We start from the raw sequence: 24,091 nt of genomic DNA on the forward strand, positions 1-24,091 counted from the left end.
GTGGGTTACTCCCAGATAACAGAAAATGGGCAAAGAGGCGGGACGTGGGTGGAGCTGAGGTGACGCGATGACTAACAGACAGCCGACAAACGGCAATCCACCTGTCACTCAAAGTGGCCACGCCCTTAATTATGCAGAACTTTAAGGCTTTATATAATGTAAACGATGAGTTATAAAAAAATTCACCCCCCTCATAGTTGTCTTGAAGGACAAAATTAGCCCTATAGACCAAAAACACAATTTGTACCAGGCTGCAAATATGTTTTTTTTTCTGCTGTAAAGTTGGGCATTTTAACATGGGGCTCAATGATATTCTGCTCCCTTCTGGAGCCTGTCTCTAGCGGCCAGTCGATGAATTGCAGTTTAAGTCACTTCCGTATTGGCTTTTAGAAAAACTGGGGGAGGGTGCCGCTTGTTTCAAACACTATTTGAGGGTATAGGGGGTGATTTCGGATTCAGCCCAGGTGCTTATATGTGGTGCTTGATGAGGGTGTGACAGGTATGGCAGATTAATATTCAGGTGACTGGGGCTGAATCCAAAATCGCCCCCCATTCCCTTAAATAGGGCACTATTTGAGGGGACAGCCATTTGTAGTGGTGTCCGAAACCATAGTGGAGGTTATTGAGTGCACTCATTCAACCTCACATTGCACCGCAATAACGAGTGTACAGCAGATGTACAGACAGCGACTGTCCGAATTTGCTCACTTGTTTTCATTCACTCCTTCAAGTGAACTATATTAGTGGACTAAAGTAGGGAATAGTGATTGAGGGCTTAGGGGGCGATTTCGAATTCAGCCTGGGAATGGGTGGAGAGTTAGTGGAGCTGAGGGACCTGAGGGTGTGTTGGTTGAATCCGTGACAAGGAGATGTGTGATTGTTTTATGTAAAATGCTTCTGTGTTTAAGTACATGTTGTATTTTAATTGCGAGCTTGCATGGCTGCTACCTTGAGCAGGTCTCTCTTGTAAAAGGGATCATTTATAAAGGTAAAATAAAAAATATAAACACACTCTGTTTGGTTAATGAAAGGGGGTTGGATCTCTTAACTGTACTCTGTCTGTTACCTGAATATTCTTGTTTATTTGTCATCAAAGGTTTGTAAGCAAAACCTTTTCTTTGGGAAACACTGCATAAATGTAGCTTAAATATTGGTGACATCTTCGTAAAACTCTTGAACTCTAATTGCCTCTCTAGCATATTGTGTAATGCCAGTGCATTATAGTGTGGACTGGTGGCATTGGGTAAAAATGACTTGCCAGCTGAGCATGGCCATATATCACTCATGCTGGATGTCAACATTAATGTTTGCATAAGTCATTCTATTTAAATTCATGATTGGTTGACTGCCAAATTAAAATATTAAACAAGACTTAAAAAAATAATGTTGTTAACTGGTTACAGGTCATTTCAAATAAGTGTTTCTGTTCAGAACAATTCAACTTGATTTCATTTTATGTTCCTGTTAAAAATGTTTTGTTTTCATTCCTTGAACCGTTTGAGAGACCTGCTTCTCAGAAATTAAAGGAAGGGAGAAAAAAAAACAGAACTAGGAGGATACACCCAGATTTTACAGAGAATTATATTTTTTAATGACTTTAAGAAAACCACTTAGACTTCCTTTTTTCCCACCGATGGAATGAACTCTTGACACTGATCATATGCTGTAGTGTTTACTCATCAAAGATGTATACACTAAACTTTGACGATAAAACATGTATAATTCCCTTTGTATTTTATAAAGCCAAAATGTATAATGTCATTTACCATAAATTGGATGTTTGATTTTTAAAATATGTAGGCCTTTAATGTGATGCAAGTTCCACAACACTTCAGAAAATGTATTTATGGATGCTTTATTTTTAAGAATTGGAGTTAATTTGAATATGCAAAGATGACATTTCAACCTGGTAAAGAGTTTGTTCATAGCAGCTCTTTATTGGAAAATGATGTGATTGTCCACTTAGCTCAATGATCTCTCAAAACAAATGGTTTTCCTGGAATCCTCCAGATTGCTAATATTTACTTATCAAAAGGAGATTTCCTATAGGTTTCTTTCTCACAAAATAGCTCGGGTCAAGCATTACCCAGGTTAATCCACCACATGATTTCCGTTTTCTCATTTTGTCTCAGTCACTGTTTCATGGGCTCTTCAGCGACACGGCTTTTGAAAAGTGTGATCTCGTCCAGGTGGCAAAGTGGCATACCTCTGATCACATGGGCCAGGTCCTCGTGCAGTAAAGGGTAAATCACCACACTAAGGGCTGGACGAGATATTGAAAAACTGCAGAAGGAGGAGAACGAACAGGTGAATTTTTGACATACAACAGGTTACTTCCTGAACAGCTACACGTGTTAAATCTTTATTATTAAGGATTCTTTAAAACAACTAACCTGTCCAGCAGGGATTTCTGCAGTGTTTTACATGCCACCAGGGTACCTCCCATGAACATGTGGCACATGATGACATCAGGGCAGCTCTGCATGAAGGCCGTCACAGCGGCGGCCTGGAAAGTCCCATGTCGAGAAACTAGACAAAGACGCCGCAGCTGGTGACACTGACTGAGCTCTTCAAAAAATGCGGCGTTTGCATTAAAGTAGGGCTGCTCCAGCCTGCAGTTTGACACATATACACAAAGTGAATAAAAGCAGGAGTTACAGGGATAAAACATTGTGCTAAAAATGATATAAATAATGAATTAATTAACCCTGCATAGTTCACATTCTAGCCAGGGTCCAATTTAAAACTCACTAATGTATGGTCAACTAAACATAAGCTCAATGACTGTTGTGTGTCATGTTTACTTTATACTTATGGAGCCATTCTTTTTTTCATTCACACCGAAATAAAATTATGAGAAACAAAATCGTGGACAATGTTATTGTGAGAGATGGCGTTTAGCGAAGTCTAAAATATAATGGTGCAAGTGTCATAACTGCAGTTTAGGTTGTTCTCATGATGTTTTAAAATTCAACCAAAACATAAATCATTTACTTAAGGTAAACATTAGTTCTGGCTACTTCGTCAAAATATATATTTCTGAATTCAGACAGCAATAAAACCACAGACTAACTCTTGTAAATGTTTAAATCTGAATAAAAACATCTGAATAAGGCTTAAGATATCATAATGTGTCATCATATGAAATTAATGAAACTTCTACTATCACTGTTTATTTAATAGTTTTAAAATGTATGCACCGTTTAGCTCAATACTTTGTATCAATTCACATTTTATTTATGATTACTTTGCCACATTCATCTAACTGCATAGTTTTCCCCAAATACACAATGGAAAAATAACTAAATGACTGTCATAGGGACCAAAATATAATATTGTAAAGAAATAATACAAAATATAATTTAACCATACAGAAAAACTGTCAGTATGATGCTGCCCCCTACTGGAGAGCTGATATGAGAGGATTTGTGGCACAGCTTGTGAAATGTTTTCTTTTTGCTATGAGAAGTCTACATTCCTTGCTTAATTTTGTACATGGAGTGCGTAGTGACGTGCGCATTCACCTTAAGTCCCTGAGTTGTGTGCAGTAGGAAAGAGCCTCCAGCAGGGCGTGCGTGTAATTCACAGTCTTTAATGATCCGAGATTCGCCAGTGATAACGAATGAAGGTCCTTGCACCCCTTGACCAGATCGATCAATCCTGTTCCCTTCAGAACTCCCGGTAAGTGAGCAAGGGTGAGCTTGCGCAAATATTTCATCCCTCCTAAAGCAGCTAACTCACCATCTCCGACATTGTAGGACCAGGGGCACGCGACAGCGTCCTTGCGGATGGCCGGCTCATTCCGTGGCATGGCAGAGGAAAAGCCTGCGCCAATCAGCTCCAGTTCCACTAAATGTGGGCAACCTTGAAGCAGTGGCTGAATGCAGAAGCCCCTGTCCTGCTGCTCCTCACACTGACCCCCCATGACCTCTGTTGAGGGTCGATATGTAGGCACGCCCACACGGCTGCTCTTCCTAAGACCGAGAAGCAGTGACCTTGGTGTTAGGTCTGAGTTAGAGTCCTGAATGTTCACGGGTGTTGGAGAGGATTGTGCCAAGGCGCACACCGGAAGTGCCAGCGAGCACAATGCGTCAAGACGTCCTAAAGCGCCACACAAGTGTCCATCCTGCCCAGCGGTAAAAGCATGGTGGTAGTGAGTGGCAGATAAATTAAGCTGAACAAGATGCGGGCAACATTCAGTAAGTGCTTTGACACTCTCCGTGTCCATCTCCTCCTCGCTCTTTCCACAGCTCTCTGCGAGAGGTCCTCGGCCACAGCCACGCAGGTTGAGACTCCGCAGAGGTGTGAGGTCACGACCCGCACTTAGGAGCACATGTAGAGGGTTAAACCCTGGAGATGAACAGCGCGAGACATTTAGGTAAACGGGGCAGCCATGTGTTAGGACTCGCCCTAGTATAGCACCATCCAACCATGTACGTGGAAGCTGGAGAGCGCTAACGGTATTTCCCACTGTTGACGCCATGCTCTCCATTAGCGCCGTCATTGCAACCGGCCTTGGTGGTGCGGGGCCTGGCACAGAGAGTACCAGTCCTGTAAGACCCTCAGGCACTCTCATACTGAAAACAGCCAAGTAGAGCGCCAACAGAGTACGATTGACTTCACCGGGTGCGAGGCGTGCGGAGAACCACCGCAGGTTCTGATAGTGCGGGACGCTGCTCTGGCCCACCATCAGCTGTGCGCAACCGCCTGCTTCCCTCCAGCCCTCGCTGGCCTCTAGATAGAGGTGAAGGCGTCGTAGGGCACTGCAGCATGGCACCACCCCATAAGAGGGAGTCAACAATGTCTGCTTGAGCTCCTGCAGGCGTGCCAAAGCAGACTTGCCCTCTGCACTCAGCTGCTGGAGGTCAAACCCCGGCCCCACATCTAATGCCAGCGAGCATAGAGAACGAAGAGAGGTCAGCAGATTCGAAAGCCGAATTGACGTCAAACGGCAGCCTGAAAGGTCCAGGCTGACTAGACCCTTACAGCGAGTGACCTGCTCAACCGTAGAGCTGGCCAACCAGTAGCAGCCACTGAGGTTTAAAGTCTGGATGTCACCGGAGAGATTCTTCAAGAGCTGCTTCACAGCATCGTCATTTGCCTGTGAATAAGAAGCAATTTCAGACAAATTCTGCTTGTCAACTTTTTTAATCCTGTTAGATAGGTGAAATTATCATAGATGACATAGACATAGATGGCTAACATAGATGAGTTTTTGTTGAAATTACAAAAATGTGACCCTCGACGACAAAACCAGTCATAAGTCGCACGGGTATATTTGTGGCAAAAGCCAACAATACATTATATGGGTCAAAATTATTGATTTTTCTTTTATGCCAAAAATCATTAGGATATTAAGTAAAGATCATGTTCCATGAAGATATTTTGTAAATGTCCTACCGTAAATATATCAAAAATGTATTACTATTAGTCATATGCATTGCTAAGGACATTGCTTGGACAACTTTAAAGGCGATTTTCTCAATATTTAGATTTTTGCACCCTCAGATTCCAGATTTTCAAAAGTTGTATCTCGGACAAATATTGCCCTATTCTAACGAACATCAATGGAAAGCTTATTAATCCTGCTTTCATGTGGTATATACATCTCAACTTTTTTTTAAATCGACTCGTATGACTGGTTTTGTGTCCAGGGTCAAAAATGACTAGTCTTGGTAGCCAATTAATGGAAAGAAATTGACATAATTTTCCAAATAAATTTAATGAAAGTTTATGTATATTGCACATTTACTTTGTAAACTTTTCCCCACATGTACATTAGATTAAATAAATTGTAAAATTATTATATATTATATGTGAAAATTTATAATAAGCAATATAAAAATTAGTTAATATTTTCAATAGTTTAAAAATAAATATACATTGAATAATAAAAATGAAATAAAAATGCATGTAAAGTCCCGACCTCGTGTCTTCTCACACGTCATCAGAGAAGACAAGAGATGTTTTTGTCAGGGGGATGCACATTCCATAAAAATGATACATATACATTCAAAAAATGTTTTATTAATTCATACATTTTGTGTGTGTTGGGTCAGTAAATATGGCAAGAGAAACAGGCCAGGTGAAAAAAATCCTTACTGTTGAACCCTCATAAGGCATCGAATAGGGGTACAATGATACACTCGTGTCAAAATTCGATATGAATCACGATACTGAACTCATGATACGATATGTATCCTGATATTTTATTAAGGCCAAAAAAAAGAAGTTTTTTTTATTTTTACTTTTTTATTATTATTAAAATAATATTATTATTAGTGTACTATTATCAGGACCCACAAATATTCCCCCATTGCATTATTATACATTATATTCAACATTATATATAGTCGTTTAATGTAATAATGTCACTGAAACTCACGCTTTTCACGCAGCATTCTCTCCCGGTGCTCGCTATGTCCCGCCTCTACCACTATTAATGCACTACACACATATAAGAATGAACCATCTAAAATGCTTTGAATAACCATACTATTAAAACTAAATGTGATCAGGTGATTTAAATTATGTTTGCGCTTTCACTAAGGAGTGCTGTAAAAATGACCATTCTCAAACTGTAAATGTTTAGCTCATCCAAGAATTTTAATTCTGCATTTACTCACTCATGTTGTTTTTGCGCGTCACACAATAATTTTAACGTCCGTGTTTACTACAGTACGCGCTTAGAGTTATGTTGTGAATCTGTTCATTATAAACCATCGTTCGTGTCTCTTCAGAAGACTTGGATTTGGATTAGACCACTCGATTAGTTATTTTACGATGCCTTTATGACATTTATTAGATCTTTTAAGTTTGAGAGGAATAGACTTTAAATGGAGGGACAGAAATCCCTCCGGTTTCATAAAGAATATCTTCATTTGTGTTTGGAAGTTAAACGAAACGACATGATGGTGAGTACATGATGACAGAATTTACATTTGTGGTAGCCTACATTTGTAAATTTGTGTTTGGGTGAATTTATTATCCATTAAAATTATACCTTATACCTTATAAATAGGCCTATTACAGCAAGTTGAGCCTAGGATAAAGCAACTCTATATCGCGAATCATACCGTTTCCGTCAACGATACATATCGTCACATTTTTATATTGCAATATATCGTTCAACGATATATCGTTACACCCCTAATAAACATTATAATACACAATTGACAAGGTGGTTTAAAAGTTCTGTAACCTCAAATAGAAACAGAATATTGTGGTTTTGGGGAAATTATGCTCTTTATATCTGCCCGAATTAAACTAGTGTGTTTGTCAGAAATACCCTAAAGTTCATGACAGAAAGTGTGTGTTTTTTAGGCTCACCGTATATTCTTTATGCAGGTGTACATGGGCTCTCAAGCTCTTGTCCAGACAGAGAGTTCGGAGTTTCCGGCACACTTGACTCACATTGAGCATCAGGTCATGGCTTGGAATGAATCGCAGGATATTCAGCAGAATCTCATCTGAGAAGTCTGAGATGGTGACAGAAGTTCGGGAAATGCTATCTGAGCAGCACAGAGTCTGGAGAGCAGAGAGAAGAAAGAGTCGTTCAAACATAGCACTAGTTGAGTTTTTACTTTAAACAAGAGAGGGAGTTCTTGTTTGCTAATTATGATATTAAAGTCCTTCATGCATAGTTTTGAAATATCTCCAATGTTATTAAAATGCAACTGTGGTCACCACTACTGTCACAACCAATGTAAAAAATGACAGAAAGCCTTGAGGCCCCTAGTTACACATTCTTTTTACGCTGGCCTGGTAAGAATTCACGGTATTTAAAATTATATTACTGTAGTACAAACGTCGGCAATACATATTATAACAGAAACTATGGTCATCATGGTGACATTTTGCAAGGCGTTATTTTAGAGATCTGTATGCTTATTTGTCCCGTGAGAAGCCTGCATCTTCGTGTCCCAAATAATATAAAATAAATAAATACATCCTAATCGTTTCAAAACATTGCTGTTGGCTAAGTAAATGTATCTTTGAAGGCAACAAAATGCAGAAGCTAACTATCACTATTAGCATGAATGATCAGCCCTTTGTTGTAACTTACCGTTTCAAAGTGATTATCCATGCCGCTTTAGGGAAATGTGTTTCGATATGTCCTTAGATAATACACAAAAACAAATTCTTGCCATCTCAGTAAATGTATAATTCATCCATTGGTTGGCAGTGTAGGAATTGGCACACACATAGCGGAAACACAATCGGAATGTTTAGGGAGACGTACATATTTCCGGTACGAAGCAACTAGGAAAAAGGTCCCGGGTGTGGTGTAAATTTGAAACACCGAAATGTCTACAATCAAATGTAACATGATGATGTAAATCAGAGGTCTTTAACTCTGCTAGGGAGCCCGTTTTTTCCAACCTACTTTTGTTTTCAAGCGATCCTGAAGAGCTTGAATAGCTGCTCTTCGTTAGACATGAAGTGGCAAGGACAGTGGCTCCCCAGGAGCAGGATTTAAAACCTCTGGTTTAAATTAATTGTGGTTGACTAGTATGTCTACTAAAATGTATGGAAAGGCTTTTCTTCAAATGTACGCAATTCAAGTTGTGCAGAGTCAGTGAAATTAACAGTAGAAGTAACATTATGAACATGTGTTGAGGTAATGTATCCATGAGACAATGAAAAATAAGCACTCAATGCAGGTTTCATTATCCAGACATAACTGTACCTCGTGTCCAAATCTTTGATGTTCATGTGGTTTGTCCAATACCCTTTTGAAACGATCATACATTCCCTGGATGTTTTGACTTCTAATCATGGTAAATACATTTATATGGCCCTAAGGTACTTCCATGCCAAAGGGGACCTTTGCATCATGACTTGAAGTCAAAAGTCACTTAACCTCCTACTAATTTGTGCACTTTTATTTTAAGCAACACTTTGTAACTAGTTCCATCAGTCACCATGATTAGAAGTCAAAACATCCAGGGAATGTATGATGTATGAATGTATGATACTAAGACACAAGTGAGATCACATTTTGTAAGTTCAGAAAAAGACCCAAATATATCCTATTCATACGCCTATTCATTATTTTTCTCACATGAATAGGGTAAAAAATGTAACCTTTAGATATCACCATGAAAATTACTGAGTTGATTACTTATATCAAGACAAACAAAAAATGTATTACAAGTATTTTTAAATCGTTTGTTAACATGGACAAACGGTGCATAATCTAATTACAGATGTGCTAATTTGCATAAATACCACAACAGATCCAGAGCCATAGAGAGAGTGTTGTGCACATCTCTCTCTATGGCTCTGAACAGATCTAAACATTGGGTACAGCGTTTTTAAAACATTCAGAGATTCAGTCAGTCATGGAGGGGTCTTGAATCAGCCTGTAGGGGTTGTTATTCGCTATAACAACCGCCTCGCTATACATTATCCCTTACTTGATGAATGACTTGATTTACATAGCCTACATGGCAGCGTAATGACTAACAGTCCATGTGTCCATATCTTAAGACAGCTAACAAGTTATTTGCTGCTGCTAGCCGTGTTAGCTATCTAATGAAACTATTCGCTAATCCTAAACTTGACATCGTTTAACCAAAAACAGCTCAACACACATCATGTTGCCAATAAATTGTAGTTGATCACCAGATAAGTTTTATTAATGTATATTAAAGAATCCATGTAGGAAAAACAAAAGGAATTTTCTTACCTGAGGGACAGCTAGTGACAGTTGAGAGGACCTTGAATTAATGACGGACTGAATCTCTGAATGTTTTAAAAGCTGTACCCAATGTTTGGATCTGTTGTGGTATTTATGCAAATTAGCACATCTGTAATTAGATTATGCACCGTTTGTCCATGTTAACAAACAATTTAAAAAAAGACTAATACATTTGTCTGTCTTGATACAAGTAATCAATTTTCATGGTGATATCTAAAGGTTAAATTTACCCTATTCACGTGAGAAAAATAATGAATAGGATATATTCGGGTCTTTTTCTGAACTTACAAAATGTGATCTCACTTGTGTCTTAGGATAAATTGATTTATATGGCCATGAGGTACTTTCCTACCAAAGGGGACCTTTGCATCATGACTTGAAGTCAAAGGCCTATTTTTTGGGCTTAACCTCCCTAAATCCTTTGTAAATATTTAGGCCTGTTTCACAGACAGGGTTTATATTAAGAACAGATTAGGCTTAAATTCAATTAGGACATTTAAGTACCTTTTTATAAAATGTGCTTTAAATTACTGATGTGCATATTGACACTGACAAATTAAGACATGTCAGAGCAAGTGGCTTTCAGTTAAAATAGCTCAAACATGCATTTCAGTCCGAGACTAGCTTAAGCCTTGTCTGTGAAACTGGGGATTATTTCAGACAGAACTAAAGCAACTTGAATAAAAAAAAAAAAACAAACAAAGACTTGTCATGACCTAGATAATGCCTTAAGGGGGTGTGGGTGCAACTTAAATCCATAGGCCACTGCTTAAAATTAATATGTTTGAAGTCAGACCAAAAAAAAAAAATTATAATATGAAGGCTAAATCAAAACAGTTTGGGCAAGTCACTTCAAAACCAGAGCAAAATCAGCTGAAGACAGTAGACAGTGTGTGGTTTTACATGTGCACGTTTTATTTGGGTTTACTTGTCAGTGTACAGAGACACCCTGGCTTACAGACGCAAGGGATTGTCCCTCATTCACATACCCTAGGGGAGTCCTGCAAGATATTCACTTAAGGTAAAGCTTTCCCCATCATTGCAACAATAACAAACTGGACCAAGTTTAAGGCTGAAGTACAAAAAAGAAAAACAAAACATGTATTGAGTACATAATTTACATAAACACTATAACAAAGGTCATGTGTGCCCACTGTGATGAGGGCAAAGTGGTAGACGCTTTTGGAATGACTAAAAAGAAGAAATGTACATTGAAGTCCTCTCGGGGAAAGCTTCTCCCCCTGCAAGACAACTACCTCCCTTTCCAGTTTCCGCATCCTGAGTCAATGCGCCATACAGAGCAAAAGCCATGCTGATGTCATCTTGTTCGAGAGGTTTAGGTTGGTCGTTCGATTGAATCCTACTGCATGGCCATTTATGGTGGCAACAGTTCTGTTTAGAAGCACTTCCTGTGGACGATGGATGGGCCAGACTCATCATACTCCTGCTTGCTGATCCACATCTGCTGGAAGGTGGACAGGGAGGCCAAGATGGAGCCACCGATCCAGACGGAGTATTTGCGCTCAGGGGGAGCAATAATCTACAAGAGAAGAGAGATGTTAGCTCATCTTTAACCATTGCAAGCAAACTTAACTTTGTCTCAGTTACATAGTCGCATGCATTTATGGTGCATCACCTTGATCTTCATGGTGGAAGGAGCAAGGGAGGTGATTTCCTTCTGCATGCGGTCAGCAATGCCAGGGTACATGGTGGTACCTCCAGACAGCACTGTGTTGGCATACAGATCCTTACGGATGTCGACGTCACACTTCATGATTGAGTTGAAGGTAGTCTCGTGGATACCGCAAGATTCCATTCCTGGATAAAGGAAACAAAGTTAGCCATCATACTAAACCAGTTGATACAGGGATTGATTAACGCACAGTCCAGTCTAATGCAAAGTATGAAACTCACCCAGGAAGGAAGGCTGGAAGAGAGCCTCAGGGCAACGGAAACGCTCATTTCCAATGGTGATGACCTGCCCGTCAGGAAGCTCGTAGCTCTTCTCCAGGGAGGAAGAGGAGGCAGCGGTTCCCATCTCCTGCTCGAAGTCCAGGGCCACGTAGCACAGCTTCTCCTTGATGTCACGGACAATTTCTCTCTCGGCCGTGGTGGTGAAGCTGTAGCCACGCTCAGTCAGGATCTTCATCAGGTAGTCTGTCAGGTCACGACCAGCCAGATCCAGACGCAGGATGGCATGGGGAAGAGCATAACCCTCATAGATGGGCACGGTGTGGGTGACACCATCACCAGAGTCCATCACGATACCAGTGGTACGACCAGAAGCATACAGGGAGAGCACAGCCTGGATGGCCACATACATGGCAGGGGTGTTGAAGGTCTCAAACATGATCTGTAGGAAAGAGCAAAAGAGGTTTAAATAAAAATAACTCCCTTTAGACACTTCCAATGCAGCCACACCCAAACCAATACATGGTTAAGGGAGCAATATCAGGCAGGAAAGCTCCCTGGCACACCATGCTGATATGGTTCACACTCGGGACAGTGATAGTAAGTAGTATTAGAAAAGCTAGCATACAAGAAAAGGGAGGAGGAGGAGGGGGGGGGGGGGGGGCAGCAAAGATGGATAAACCTTTTTAATCTCCTAACAGGAGATCATGGGAGAGGACAGAGCGCCTGAGAGGAAGTGGATGGAAGAGAAAATGAACAAAGGGAACAAGTCAAAAAAGCAGTAGGAATCTTATGAATAAGTCAACACACCTGTGTCATCTTCTCCCTGTTGGCTTTGGGATTCAGGGGAGCCTCGGTAAGCAGGACAGGGTGCTCCTCAGGGGCAACACGCAGCTCATTGTAGAAGGTGTGATGCCAGATCTTCTCCATATCATCCCAGTTGGTCACAATACCGTGCTCAATAGGATACTTAAGGGTCAGGATACCTCTCTTGCTCTGAGCCTCATCTCCCACATAGGAGTCCTTCTGTCCCATGCCAACCATCACTCCCTAGAGAAAGATAAATAATGATTAGGCACCAACTTACTACTTAGCAATGAGGAAGTGCAGAGAAATCTTTCAAAGGCATACAGGTTTAAAGGACTGTTGCATTCAGAAAAATCTGACAGTTCAAGTTGTTCGATTTAGATAACACTATTGTAAGTAAAGCTGTTTAAGTGGTTTCAGAACTTTGCAACATTAACACCACTTAATTAATTAAATTGTGCTTTGACACTACCATCTGTAGAGCTGCTTTACAGCTGAAATTGAAGTAGTTATAAATTATGCAACATTAACGGTCTTCCTGTCAGTTACAGTGAAGCTGCATAAAAAACACTGAATATTTAACTTGAAATGTTCACTATAATGCAGCCGGTTTTTAAATGCTACATTTCAGCATGATCGTTTCTAACATTTAATAAAAATACTACACACCTGATGCCTGGGTCGGCCAACAATGGAAGGGAAAACAGCACGAGGGGCATCATCTCCAGCAAAACCGGCTTTGCACATACCGGATCCGTTGTCAACGACCAGGGCGGCGATTTCCTCATCCATGGCTCTACAGAAAAGAATTAAATCGTTAAAATAGGTGCAATTCTTAGTTTCTCTTATAGGCGGCGATGATGCTTGAGGCACGACTGGCCAGTAGGCGGCGCAAAGGCGCAGGGTTGAAACCTGGTTGAAACCAAGCGATTTGAGACAAAGGAAGTGGTCAGGCAGTCTCACTATTGCCTTATATGGCAATAAGTTCGAGCAGCTCAATGCCGCCGATTCAGCGCGTGGAATCAGACCAACGGACACGACCACTCCCAGTTTCAAAGGCCGAGATAAGCGCTTTACCAAACGACCATCATTATAATCCTGATGCTTGAAAAATAAACCTCTTTTGTCAAAAGCAATTGTAACGCAGGCATTTCAGCAGATAGGACAAGCTTTGCTATGCAATTTAGTGATTAGGAATAACAAGCCTGTGAAGTTCATTGCACATCAAGAAACTTTAAACAATTTTAAAAACCATTTAGACCTCACTGTAACGAACCAAACGGATAGAGATGCCGGTTAATGCTTTAGAGTAGCCACACCCACCATTCAAACTGCGAACACCGACACAACGCCACTAAATCCACATTTAATTCCATTAATTTAAAGGAACCAATTAACGTATTTTACACCCAACGAGTGGATTTAAGCCCCTCTAGTTACAAAAGGAAGCTTGACGGTTAAGTCTTTTCAGCTAAGAAAGCTAGAATTGCTGCTAAAATATTTAGAAAAAGCTGAATATTTATAGCCTTAAGAGCAGAGGTGTAAAAACCCACAAAAAAAGTCACACAGTTTAAGTTAATTAAAAGTCAAGTCACGCACACATTACCAATATGAACTGAAATGCGTAGTTTAAGCATTAAAAAGTAAACCTACAACCAACGCCATTACCAATATCAAAACGATACTAAATACAATACTATAACAATAAAGGCAGTCTTACCTGTGTATTAGTAGGTTATTGTGAATAAGGGGAAGATCTTCTCAGCGTGCACTGAAAACTCACAATACTATGTGTGAGGTGGGTCACAGTTTTATACCCGGCGTAGCGGCCGGCTCCTTCCATATAAGGTAAACTTTCGGCATCGAGCGATCTGATTGGCCAGCCGTCGTCCACTTGGCGAGTTTCAATCTAGTTGCTTGAAATTCAAGTTCTGACTGAGTTGAAATAATGTATGGCAGAGCTATTCGAAAAGGCAGAAATATTTGAAAAAAGTAAGAAATTAAAAGTCATTTTAATACCACATAGCCATAAATATCACTGAAGTAAGAATATTTCAATAATTCGGAATTGGGTGCAGTAAAACTGTCCTTACGATTGAGAGTAGGATGATTACTTTGTGGCTTAATTTTTTAAAATACATTTACATAGCGACCGAACAGGTCGCTAATACTAGTTCACTGAAACTAACGATGGAACAAATACATTTAAATAAGCCTTTAATCAGGTTGCAGATATGACAGGACATGGCCTGGTATTACGACATATTTCCCTTATGTTAGTTCAACTTTATATAAGTGTATTGTATTTAATGTATGTTATTGCACTGTAAATGACCATAGTCTAGTAACCTATAATGCGAGTTAGATCAGAAAAGCATTATTGAACATACTGCCGCTTTACTTTTCAGTCATCATTTGACATAAAATAGTTAAAAGCGATTTATTCAGGAACAGTTCATAAAAAGACATTTATTGTTCATCTATGCGATTAATTCATTTTATTAGGCCAGTTTGGATTAGATGAACTACGTGGGCGTGGCTCTCATTTAAAGTGCAGACATTTCTCATCACCATTTGTAAAATCAACTGTAAATCGATATTAAAACCGTCACTGTCGCACTGTTTCAAATGAATCACTTTTGTGCACAATGCTTTGGATCCGTTTGCCGTTTGTAATAGAATTTAAAGCTGCAGTCTGTGGATGCTTCAGGAGTCATTCAGAAATTAATGAAATGTTGACGATCCTCGTTGGGACCGGTGTCTCCTGTATAGATCGTTGATAAGAAGTATGTAAGATCTACTAATGTTGGAATATCGGGTTGTCTGCAAAGCAGGGGATAGAAAACAAGGGCATGTTGCTCGCCTGAACCGGACACTTCCTGTGTGTACCCGGCTTTTGCGTAATACGTCATAACCGATTACGTTTCACACTGCTGCTGCATTAGACAGATCATGAGCGTGCTCGCATTTTACATGCTTTGTTACAATAATATTTATATATTAAATATCAGTTTGTGTCTTAAATGTTTCCTAAATGTCGTTTTGAAGATTTCCCAGGGTTACACTGGCTAACTTATTATTAGTTTGCTTAAAGTAACACTTGGTATTAGCCCCAAATGTCATCAAAATGCTATACAAAATATTCTTATACTACTTAAATGAGACCCCATATTGATTTATTGGGATTTTACAGTGGAACTATATGTTAGTCCTTTACTGGTCAATGCTTTTTGTGCCATAAATAGGTGAAAATCCCTGTTATATGTATGTCGCCTTCAGCAATGGGCAATCTGAGACACGTAGCAACATGTTTTGACTGGGGTTCTCTTCGTTTCTTGTCTTATCTTATCAGCGTTGAACTAAAAAGACAACCAAATTGTGTATTTTATGTTAAGGAACTATTCAGGAGCTATATATTTGAAGTATCAGTATGCCACCACAGTGTAGTGTTTGGTCAAGTAATAAAAGCAGCTTGTCATCAATAGATGGCTGGAATGCTTCTTCTAACAGCAGTGATACCCAATACACCTGCCCACCCCCAACCAAACATGATGTGCACAATATTAACACTGAATTTTGAACAAGTGACTCAACTGTGTAATCTTAACGTTACAGCTATAGCTCACTGAGCCATAAAGAATAGATAAGCACTTAGGTGAATGAGTCATTACAACCTATTGCCACAACATTTTTATAAAGTGATGTATGGTACAGCATTAGTTGTTTCCTGGGTGTGTGAGTATCACCTTCTTGTTTAGGGTGTGGGGGGTCCATGACTCCAATGGTTAAGATTAATATGAATGGCGTATGTGTGTGTTTATGATGTTGTTTTATCAGTTTTAGATCACATATTGTTTCTCTCATCAGCAGATTACTGAAGCCCTTATAAGGATGTTTCAAACAGAAAGAGGAAGTGGAAGAGCGATAGACGACTTAAAGTATTACTGCTACAGCATGTGACAAAATGTGAAAGGAAGTCGCAGAAGCGCGTAGCAGAGAGGAAATATAAAGTAAGCCAAACTTAATTTGGTCAACTCTCGGAAATAATGCTAGCGTATAAACTGGTTGGTAAGCTTGCAAAGTGTGATTGTTCATTCATTTATTAGTTTGAGCAGCTGTTTTGACATAAGGGCATGTTTATTGTGATGGAGGGTACCAACATGCACACAGAGCTAAATGAAAAGTTTTCTTCCGTATAGCCATATACAGGGATCAAACATGTCACGCTGCACAATAAAAAGGAAAGAGATGACCTTTCTGTTGTGTCTTGTTTACAAAGACAGTTTGTTCAGTGCCCCTTTAAGAGATATTCAGCCAATCTCCTTATAAGGCAATCTCTGGATGAGTCACATGGTATTGTACTTTGGAGCCAAGGCGAGGTCACGTGACTCCTTAAAGCGGAAATTAGAAAGAGTGATTGGGACTCTCTGCTTCTCTCTCTGCTGTCATTGCACTTATTCATGATATGTCTCTCATTCAAAAAACAAACAAACAATCAATTATTGTATTCAACATATGGAGAATAGAAAAACACAATAAGATTACACACAGAAACACCATAAGTGGCCTAAACTGACTGTCTCCACCCATCAGACCTAGAGTACCCTATATGGAAACATTGACAGGTAACACACTCTCACACAAAGGTCTGATGGGATGGACTGGTGGATGCTGCTCTCTTTAAGCAATGGGAACAGGTATACTCCTAATATGGAAATATAACCAAAATGACTGAGGCTGACAAAAGGAAACTAAGCATGATTGATCTTGTGAGTAATAAGGTCCTTGCCTCATGATATAACCTCAATGTTTGTTGTCCACAGGTAACCTTTCCCAGGTATTTCCAATGTTTCAGTCCGACTTAAACTCCCTCAGAGTGGTTCAGAGCGCAGTGCTTTGAATTTGAGATATGTGTTAGAAGCCAACTTCATGCTGTCTACATGACGATACATCAGACAGGCAAGGAGCTCAAGTACTTCATTAAATGCAACTCAGCTTATATAATGTTCAAAATAAGCTCTCTGCTTGTACACACTAAATAAGGAAAAGAGGGTGGTCACTCGCTGTCATTTCAGGAATGTATATGTGTCAGAACACGCACAAACTCAGGCACATTAAAAAAAAGATTCAGTTTTACTTCTTGCAGATGAATGCAATCATGTAAATCAGATTCTCAATTTTAGTACTCTCTAAATGTTAAGATGGGATGGAAATATCTTTAATTTTCATCATCCATCCATTATAAAAGTAATCCATATGGCTCTGGGGGGGTTAATAAAGGCCTTTAGAAGCGTATTGATGGGTTTGTGTTAGAAAAATATCCATATTTAAAACTTTATAAAGTAAAATATCTAGCTTCCGGCGGACGGCCTTCTGTAATCAACTTAAAAAGAAAATGTAATGCCTCTTGCTGTTCAAAACGCTTAAGGCCTTTGCACACTAAGTTTTCACCGACATTTTCGCATGCGGTTTTTTCGTATTCGTGATCCGACAAATTAGTCACGCAAAGAGACCTTGCACACTGAGTCCGATGCGTATTAATGAATGCTTACGGGGAAAAAAACGCAAAATAATACAAAATGACGTCTTCAAGTAGTGAGGATGATTTTTTTGTCCTCTTAAAAAGAGAAAAAGAAAGAGGAAATATTGGGTCCATCCACTCCTGCGATCGCGTAGAGAGGAAGGAGAGTTCCACCTCCTTATCAAGGAGCTGCGGGATTATCCAGACTGATTCAAAGTTTACTTTAGAATGTCAGTGGCTCCGTTTGATGCTTTGCTAGCGATACTGGAGCCACATATTAAAAAGAAGACCACCAATCTCCGTGAATCAATTGATCCTGAACAGAGACTGGCAGTATGGATGCGCGCGCGCGCACACACACACACACACGGTTTACAGGGACTTGGTGTGCTATAATTATAGCTGTGATATAATAATATTTTTGTATATATAATTGTAGGTATCTGAGCACTGGCGATTCATTCACCCCATTGCCAGCAGTTTTAGGTTGGGCATCAGCACTGTAGATGGGAAAAACGGATGCAAAAAACACAGAAAATGGAACCTGTTCCGAATGTTTTTTTGACGGACGAAAGTTTCGGAGGCAGTGTGCAAGCGTGATTGACATAACATGAGGTCAAATTAATTTTTTGACGCGCGAAAATTTTGCATGCGAATTTCGGACTCAATGTGTTTAGGCCTTTATGCTACGTCTGACATCATCGTCGCGCCAGTTACACTGTCTTCATAAGTTGCAACTTGCATACGCAAGGCGGTCTGCCGGAAGCAAGATATTTTACTTTATAACGTGTTAAATATGTATACTTTTCTTACAAAAACCCATCAATTCGCTTCAGAAGGTCTTTAATAACCCCCCCGGAGCCATGTGGATTACTTTTATAATGGATGGATGCACTTTTTTGGGCTTCAAATTTTGGGCTGCAATTCACTTCCATTATAAAGCTGGGAAGAGCCAAGACATTTTTTATATAACCCCGATTGTATTGGTCTGAAAGAAGAATGTGGTAAATCATGCAGGGTAATTTTCATTTTTGGGTGAACTATCCCTTTAAATTGATCAAAAGTGACAGTAAAGGCATTTATAGTGTTACAAAAGTTCTATTTCAAGCAAATGCTGAAATACTAAAAAAATTATCACACAAAAATAATAAGATATGTTAAGAAATGTTTAAACATATTATAATGATTTCTAAAGGATCATGTGACACTGAAGACTGGAGTATGATGCTGAAAATCCAGCTCATAAAAATATATTACAATCGAAAACAGTTACAAAAAGAGTTTGAGTTTCAACTTCTTCATTATCATCAGCAGAGAGAGCTGTTGAGTCTGAGTATGAAGATCATGCAAGAATGTATGCAAGGACACTGTCATGACACACAGATGGGTTTACTTTCAACAGGCATTCTAAAGATGCATTGAATTCCTGCCTTATCATGGGCACAAATCCCCAACAGACAACAGGACATTCCTGTGTTTCTGAATTTCATTCTTTGAGGTCTTTGGACAAAAAGGTTTTAATGGTGCGAGTTGACGTTTACAAAAATGTAAATACCAACAAAGAATCTTAACCTCAAAGTGAGAAACCTGCCACATTGTACATCAACAATATTTATACTGATATTTTCTGCTACTTACTTTTTGAGTTATTGGGGAGAAAAAAAACAAAAACAAAATAGCTTTCAGCATGATATATTTTGGGATGTTATTTTCACTTAATGGTTTCATTAGTTGGGTTTGACAGATGAACTTCATTAAATCGAGAGATTTACACTGCTTCATTAGCAGAGATTATGTGCAAAACTCAGTCAATGCTGATTTTGAATTGAGAGATCAGTCTGGAAGCCTGCAAGCAAGTCGAAAATGTGTATTTCTGAGCCACACAAGAGTTCAGCTCATTAAGAGATTAAATGAAGCTGGTTTAATTAGCTTCTTCTGTATGAATGCATCCTAAACATAGCTGTTTTTCTGGTTTACTTTAGGCTGTGTTGTGTTTAGGGGCATCATGTTAGTGTAAATATGGTAACATTTCATTCTTGTCCAAGAGATGCTTCATCTTGATCCATTAGTGTGTTTGTTCCACAAAATGCACTTAGTTCCTTTTTCCCCAGGAAAAAAAAATACAAAAGGAAGCTCAAGATTACTGTCATATTGCATATTGTCAATGGCCTTTTTCAGTATGTCCGTCTTCACTATTACAACTATGAATGTTTACTTATAAAAAAATTGAAAGAATTTGTGATATCTTAAAACTCTAGATGTTAAGATATCAACATTAACGTGAATGGCATCCCTTTGTTAAAGTTAGTTAACTACATTACACTGTAAACCTGAATAAATTGAAATATTGAGACAATCAGTTACATCAAAATTTTAAGTTAAGAAATGTAAAGTTTAAAGCTGCAGTCTGTAACTTTTTGCGCTCTAGCAGTAACAGAACTGCATGCGTCTTGCGGAAGAACATTGCAGCCGGAGCTACTTCTCTCTGTTTATGTCTATGGCGAGTCACGCAGGGACTGTGCTCCTCCGCAGCGGTTCTGAAATAGTCCCAATATAAACACTTATATGTGTACCATAATGAATCAGGGTAAGACAAAAACACGGTTTGGAAAACAGATTCATGTTGTACATTCTCATTATATAATTTTTTGTAAATCTATAACAAAAAAAAGTTACGAACAGCAGCTTGAAGTAATCAGAACTTGCATATTTTTTATTTTGTAATCATACATTTGAATTGCTCTGAACTTCAAATATCAGCGAATTCATAAATTTAACTTAAAAATACCATGTAATCTAAAGATTTTAGTAGTGGAAACTTGACTAGCTTACTCTATAAATTGCTAATTTGTAACATAAAGCTTTGGTAGCATTAGCATAGCATAACACTTGCACACACAAAAAAAACATAATATAACTCTTAATTTTGCCATTTACTGTCCCTTTTGAGTGTCACAGCAAAGCATGCTGGGAAATAGAAATCTAAGGCCAGTTACGATTACATTTAAAGGAACTGTATGTAAGAAATGTATTTCAATTAATCATAAAATGGCCCTGATATGTCACTAGACATTAAGAAATCATGTTAATTTCAAATATTTATATCACTGACAACGGTTGTCCGGCCAAGATATTGTCATTTTAAAAGTGAAGTTGCAGCCCTCAACCGATGTTGATGTTGACATGTTGTGTCATGCCTGAAGCCCCACCCTCCACCTGTCTACCAATCACGAAGTCCGTAGTGTTTCTGCATTCGGGTTGCCAGCTCTGCTCTAGTTACCACAGCTGCAGCTACAAACGTTTTGGATAAACAATGTCTAACTTTACGAAACCTAAACGACCTCGTTATGAATCAGAAAAACGTTGTGACAGTGTCCGAAATAAAACAAGGATTTGTATAGGAGATGCCTTTGAAAGATGTAGACGGCTGAAAACGGAGAATAATTTGAAGACTGATGCCAACGTTGCTAATTTTCTCCTGGACAGGTAAGGTTCATCTATGTTTGGCTAACTTGTACTTAATGTAAATGGACATTTCAAATATTCATGACAGTCGAACAAAGTTATGCATGTTCGTGCAAAGTAACGTTAGGTTAGCGCAGATGGAGGAGGTGGGTCATTGAATTGAAAAGGTATAAAGGAATTGTTTGGTAAATAAAAACGGCGAGTCGTCATTGCTAACATTAGTAATGCATTATCAGAGCCCGTTTCTCTGTCATTATGCTGAGACGCTGAGGAAAACAACTTTAGCACGCCTATTATGGCAATGTGAAAACGTATTTGAGACCGTAGCCTAACGTTACCTCATATTCGTCATTCGTTCTTCGCATATATAGTGGACAAAACATGCTGCAAGTTGACCTGTAAGACCATTGCTAATGTTATTTAGCTTTGCTGTAATTTTACTATAATTTACTATAGTATTTTTTCATGTGGGAATGTACGAGTGTTCATATTTACGATTATATTTGGCTAATCGCCATAAGTAAATTGCGATTCATAATTACTTCACAAAACATCTCTCTTGAAGCATAAACATAATTAACAGAAAGAAAAAAACGTACTGTGTAGGACTCGTCACTTGCCATTGAAAGCTCCGTGTAGCAGCCTACGTTCCTGCTGGATCCTGCAGCCTATCTGGCAGCCTCGAGTCAGGGGGAGGGGGAGAGGGATACACCGCTCTTCAGTAATTTGAAAGTAATTGCAGTACCAGTTTTGGCCACAGTCCTACATACAGCTCCTTTAAGTTAGTCTAAATTAAAAGAAACAACCTCATAAAACTCAAAACAATGAAAGAATTCAGATTACTTAAAATGTGTCAGTTTTGTGAACTCAAAAGAAAAAGAGAGTTAAATACTCATAAAAGTTAATTTGTTTGAACTAATTTGTTTGATTTGAGCGTTAGGGCAGTAGCTGTCACTGGGTGCATATTAGTACCTCAAAAGTATAGTTACCAAAAGGTTACATATTATTACCTAAATAGTACAAATTAGAAACTTTTTAAAGGGTACCAGACAGTGAAAATGACTTCTAAAGCTTTTATTAATATTGATTTAAACATTTACTAATACATTATTAAAATCAAAAGTTTTATCTAATAATATTAATTATTGGATCTGAGCTAACATGAACTAAAAATGAGTTGTTTTTTATTAACTAACATTAACAAAGATTAAAAAATACTGTAAACAAATTGCTTATTGTTAGTTAATATATGGATTAACTTCTGGAACTTATTGTAAAGTGTTACCAAAGAAATAAAACAAAACCAATTCAAGCTTAAATATTAAATATTTGTTTAGTCAAGCTGTATCAAGAATTGATACACTGCATGGTTTGTGTAATGTTTAGTGCTGTTTATTATTTAATCACAATCATTTTTTAATTTTATTTAAAGGGATAGTTCACCCAAAAATGAAAATTAGCCCATGATTTACTCACCCTTCATCCTAGGTGTATATGACATTCTTCTTTCAGACTAATAAAATCAGAGTTATATTAAAAAGGTCCTGGCTCTTCCAAACTTTATAATGGCAGTAATTGTTGCTGTGTTTTTGAAGTCCATAAAAAAGTCCCACTTGAATGTGTTCCTGTAATGTTAATTTAAACACAAATATTATAACATTTAATGTTAATTATATTTGTGCCTGAATTTTACTTCTATATCTGCCAGTATAAAAATATGTATTGTGTTGTGTGATTACCTGGATTTTGTTTAATAAAATTAGCAACACCAAACACAATGTCTGGTTAGGCTATAACACATAAATAATGAACTATCCCTTTATTGCAATCAATAATTGTACCTCTTATCCTCCTGGGTGCCACTGTCCTCATACGAGGACATTATATTTTAGTAATTTTTCGGTTGTCACAGTTTTAAGTCTGGGTGTCCTGTAAAGAGCACTTTTTATATACCATTTTGATGTTTCACCAGGCCAACAACTTCTCCTTGGTCTATAAAAATGTCTGAATGATTAAATGTATAGCACTCTTATGGAAATATTATCATATTTTGTAATATTTTGTAATTATCATTTAAATCTAACTAATTTTCAAGTGGTTTGTTATATTGAAAAATATGACTTTCTGTTACAAAACAGGGCATACACATCCTCAATAGAGGACACTGGGACTTAAAGCATGTTTATCAGGCATTTTGGGAGACACAACAGGTGAATAGGGAAAGAAAAGATCAATGTTCCTATAAAGTTATGTAAATGTTGCTAAATTACTCCCATTACTACACTTCTTTTGTCATTACATGTTGCTCCAAGATCACATTGATATGCAAATTAAATACAGATACATTGCATTGAATGGGAAAACCCGCTTATGGCCATTTTCCCACATATTGCATAAAGTAAAAATGTATATCAATTAATTATGTTATCTTTCATAACACAGTTGAGAATTATCTTTAGACAAAGTTTGGTTAAAAAAATCCTGAAACCTGAAAATTAATTGGTGAAAAGAAAATCCCATTGTTTTTTCCTATACGTCATGCCATGTAATTTTATTTTTTGAACAACTGAGTCCCATTGTCAACTTATGTCTGCTTATAACATATGAATAAAATATCTATGAATAAAATATTTGTTTTTCAAAAAAAAAAAAACATCCTTTTGTTTCTTATGCTCTAAACAATG

At 38.3% G+C, this 24,091-nt stretch overlaps 2 protein-coding genes across 3 annotated transcripts; both read right to left on the reverse strand.

Annotated features, from left to right (window-relative positions):
- Window positions 1–1,482: 1,482 nt before the first annotated feature.
- On the reverse strand, window positions 1,483–9,743 carry fbxl18 (F-box and leucine-rich repeat protein 18). 2 transcript variants are annotated; one of them, XM_079812514.1, is made up of 5 exons: window positions 9,692–9,743; window positions 7,330–7,527; window positions 3,525–5,101; window positions 2,394–2,612; window positions 1,483–2,283 (listed from the first exon to the last, which is right to left on the reverse strand). In XM_079812514.1, exons 2-5 carry the CDS (start codon window positions 7,420–7,422, stop codon window positions 2,133–2,135), a joined length of 2,040 nt encoding a protein of 679 aa, XP_079668640.1. In that variant the 5' UTR covers window positions 7,423–7,527; window positions 9,692–9,743; the 3' UTR covers window positions 1,483–2,132. The 2 variants fall into 2 exon arrangements, with proteins under 2 accessions (XP_079668640.1, XP_079668639.1); XM_079812513.1 differs by lacking the exon at window positions 9,692–9,743 and adding an exon at window positions 8,066–8,230.
- An 852-nt stretch (window positions 9,744–10,595) lies between these two features.
- Window positions 10,596–15,301, reverse strand: actb1 (actin, beta 1). Its single transcript, XM_079811603.1, has 6 exons — window positions 14,142–15,301; window positions 13,091–13,217; window positions 12,425–12,664; window positions 11,618–12,056; window positions 11,340–11,521; window positions 10,596–11,243 (listed from the first exon to the last, which is right to left on the reverse strand). The coding sequence occupies exons 2-6, from the start codon at window positions 13,211–13,213 to the stop codon at window positions 11,100–11,102; spliced, it is 1,128 nt and encodes a 375-aa protein (XP_079667729.1). The 5' UTR covers window positions 13,214–13,217; window positions 14,142–15,301; the 3' UTR covers window positions 10,596–11,099.
- Between the last annotated feature and the right edge of the window lie 8,790 nt (window positions 15,302–24,091).

This window comes from Gobio gobio (assembly GCF_949357685.1).
Source record: "Gobio gobio genome assembly, chromosome: 3".
Taxonomy (NCBI): domain Eukaryota; kingdom Metazoa; phylum Chordata; class Actinopteri; order Cypriniformes; family Gobionidae; genus Gobio; species Gobio gobio.

Excerpts from the sequence above, each read along its gene's own strand:
- actb1 (XM_079811603.1), bottom strand. The coding sequence starts at position 13,213 with ATGGATGAGGAAATCGCCGCCCTGGTCGTTGACAACGGATCCGGTATG. Across the intron at positions 12,665-13,090 it reads TTGGCCGACCCAGGCATCAG|GGAGTGATGGTTGGCATGGG; the intron begins GTGTGTAGTATT and ends ATCTTTCTCTAG. Across the intron at positions 11,244-11,339 it reads CTTCCACCATGAAGATCAAG|ATTATTGCTCCCCCTGAGCG; the intron begins GTGATGCACCAT and ends CTTCTCTTGTAG.
- fbxl18 (XM_079812513.1), bottom strand. The coding sequence starts at position 8,086 with ATGGATAATCACTTTGAAACG. Across the intron at positions 7,528-8,065 it reads TGGATAATCACTTTGAAACG|ACTCTGTGCTGCTCAGATAG; the intron begins GTAAGTTACAAC and ends TCTGCTCTCCAG. Across the intron at positions 5,102-7,329 it reads ACCTGCATAAAGAATATACG|GCAAATGACGATGCTGTGAA; the intron begins GTGAGCCTAAAA and ends TCTTATTCACAG.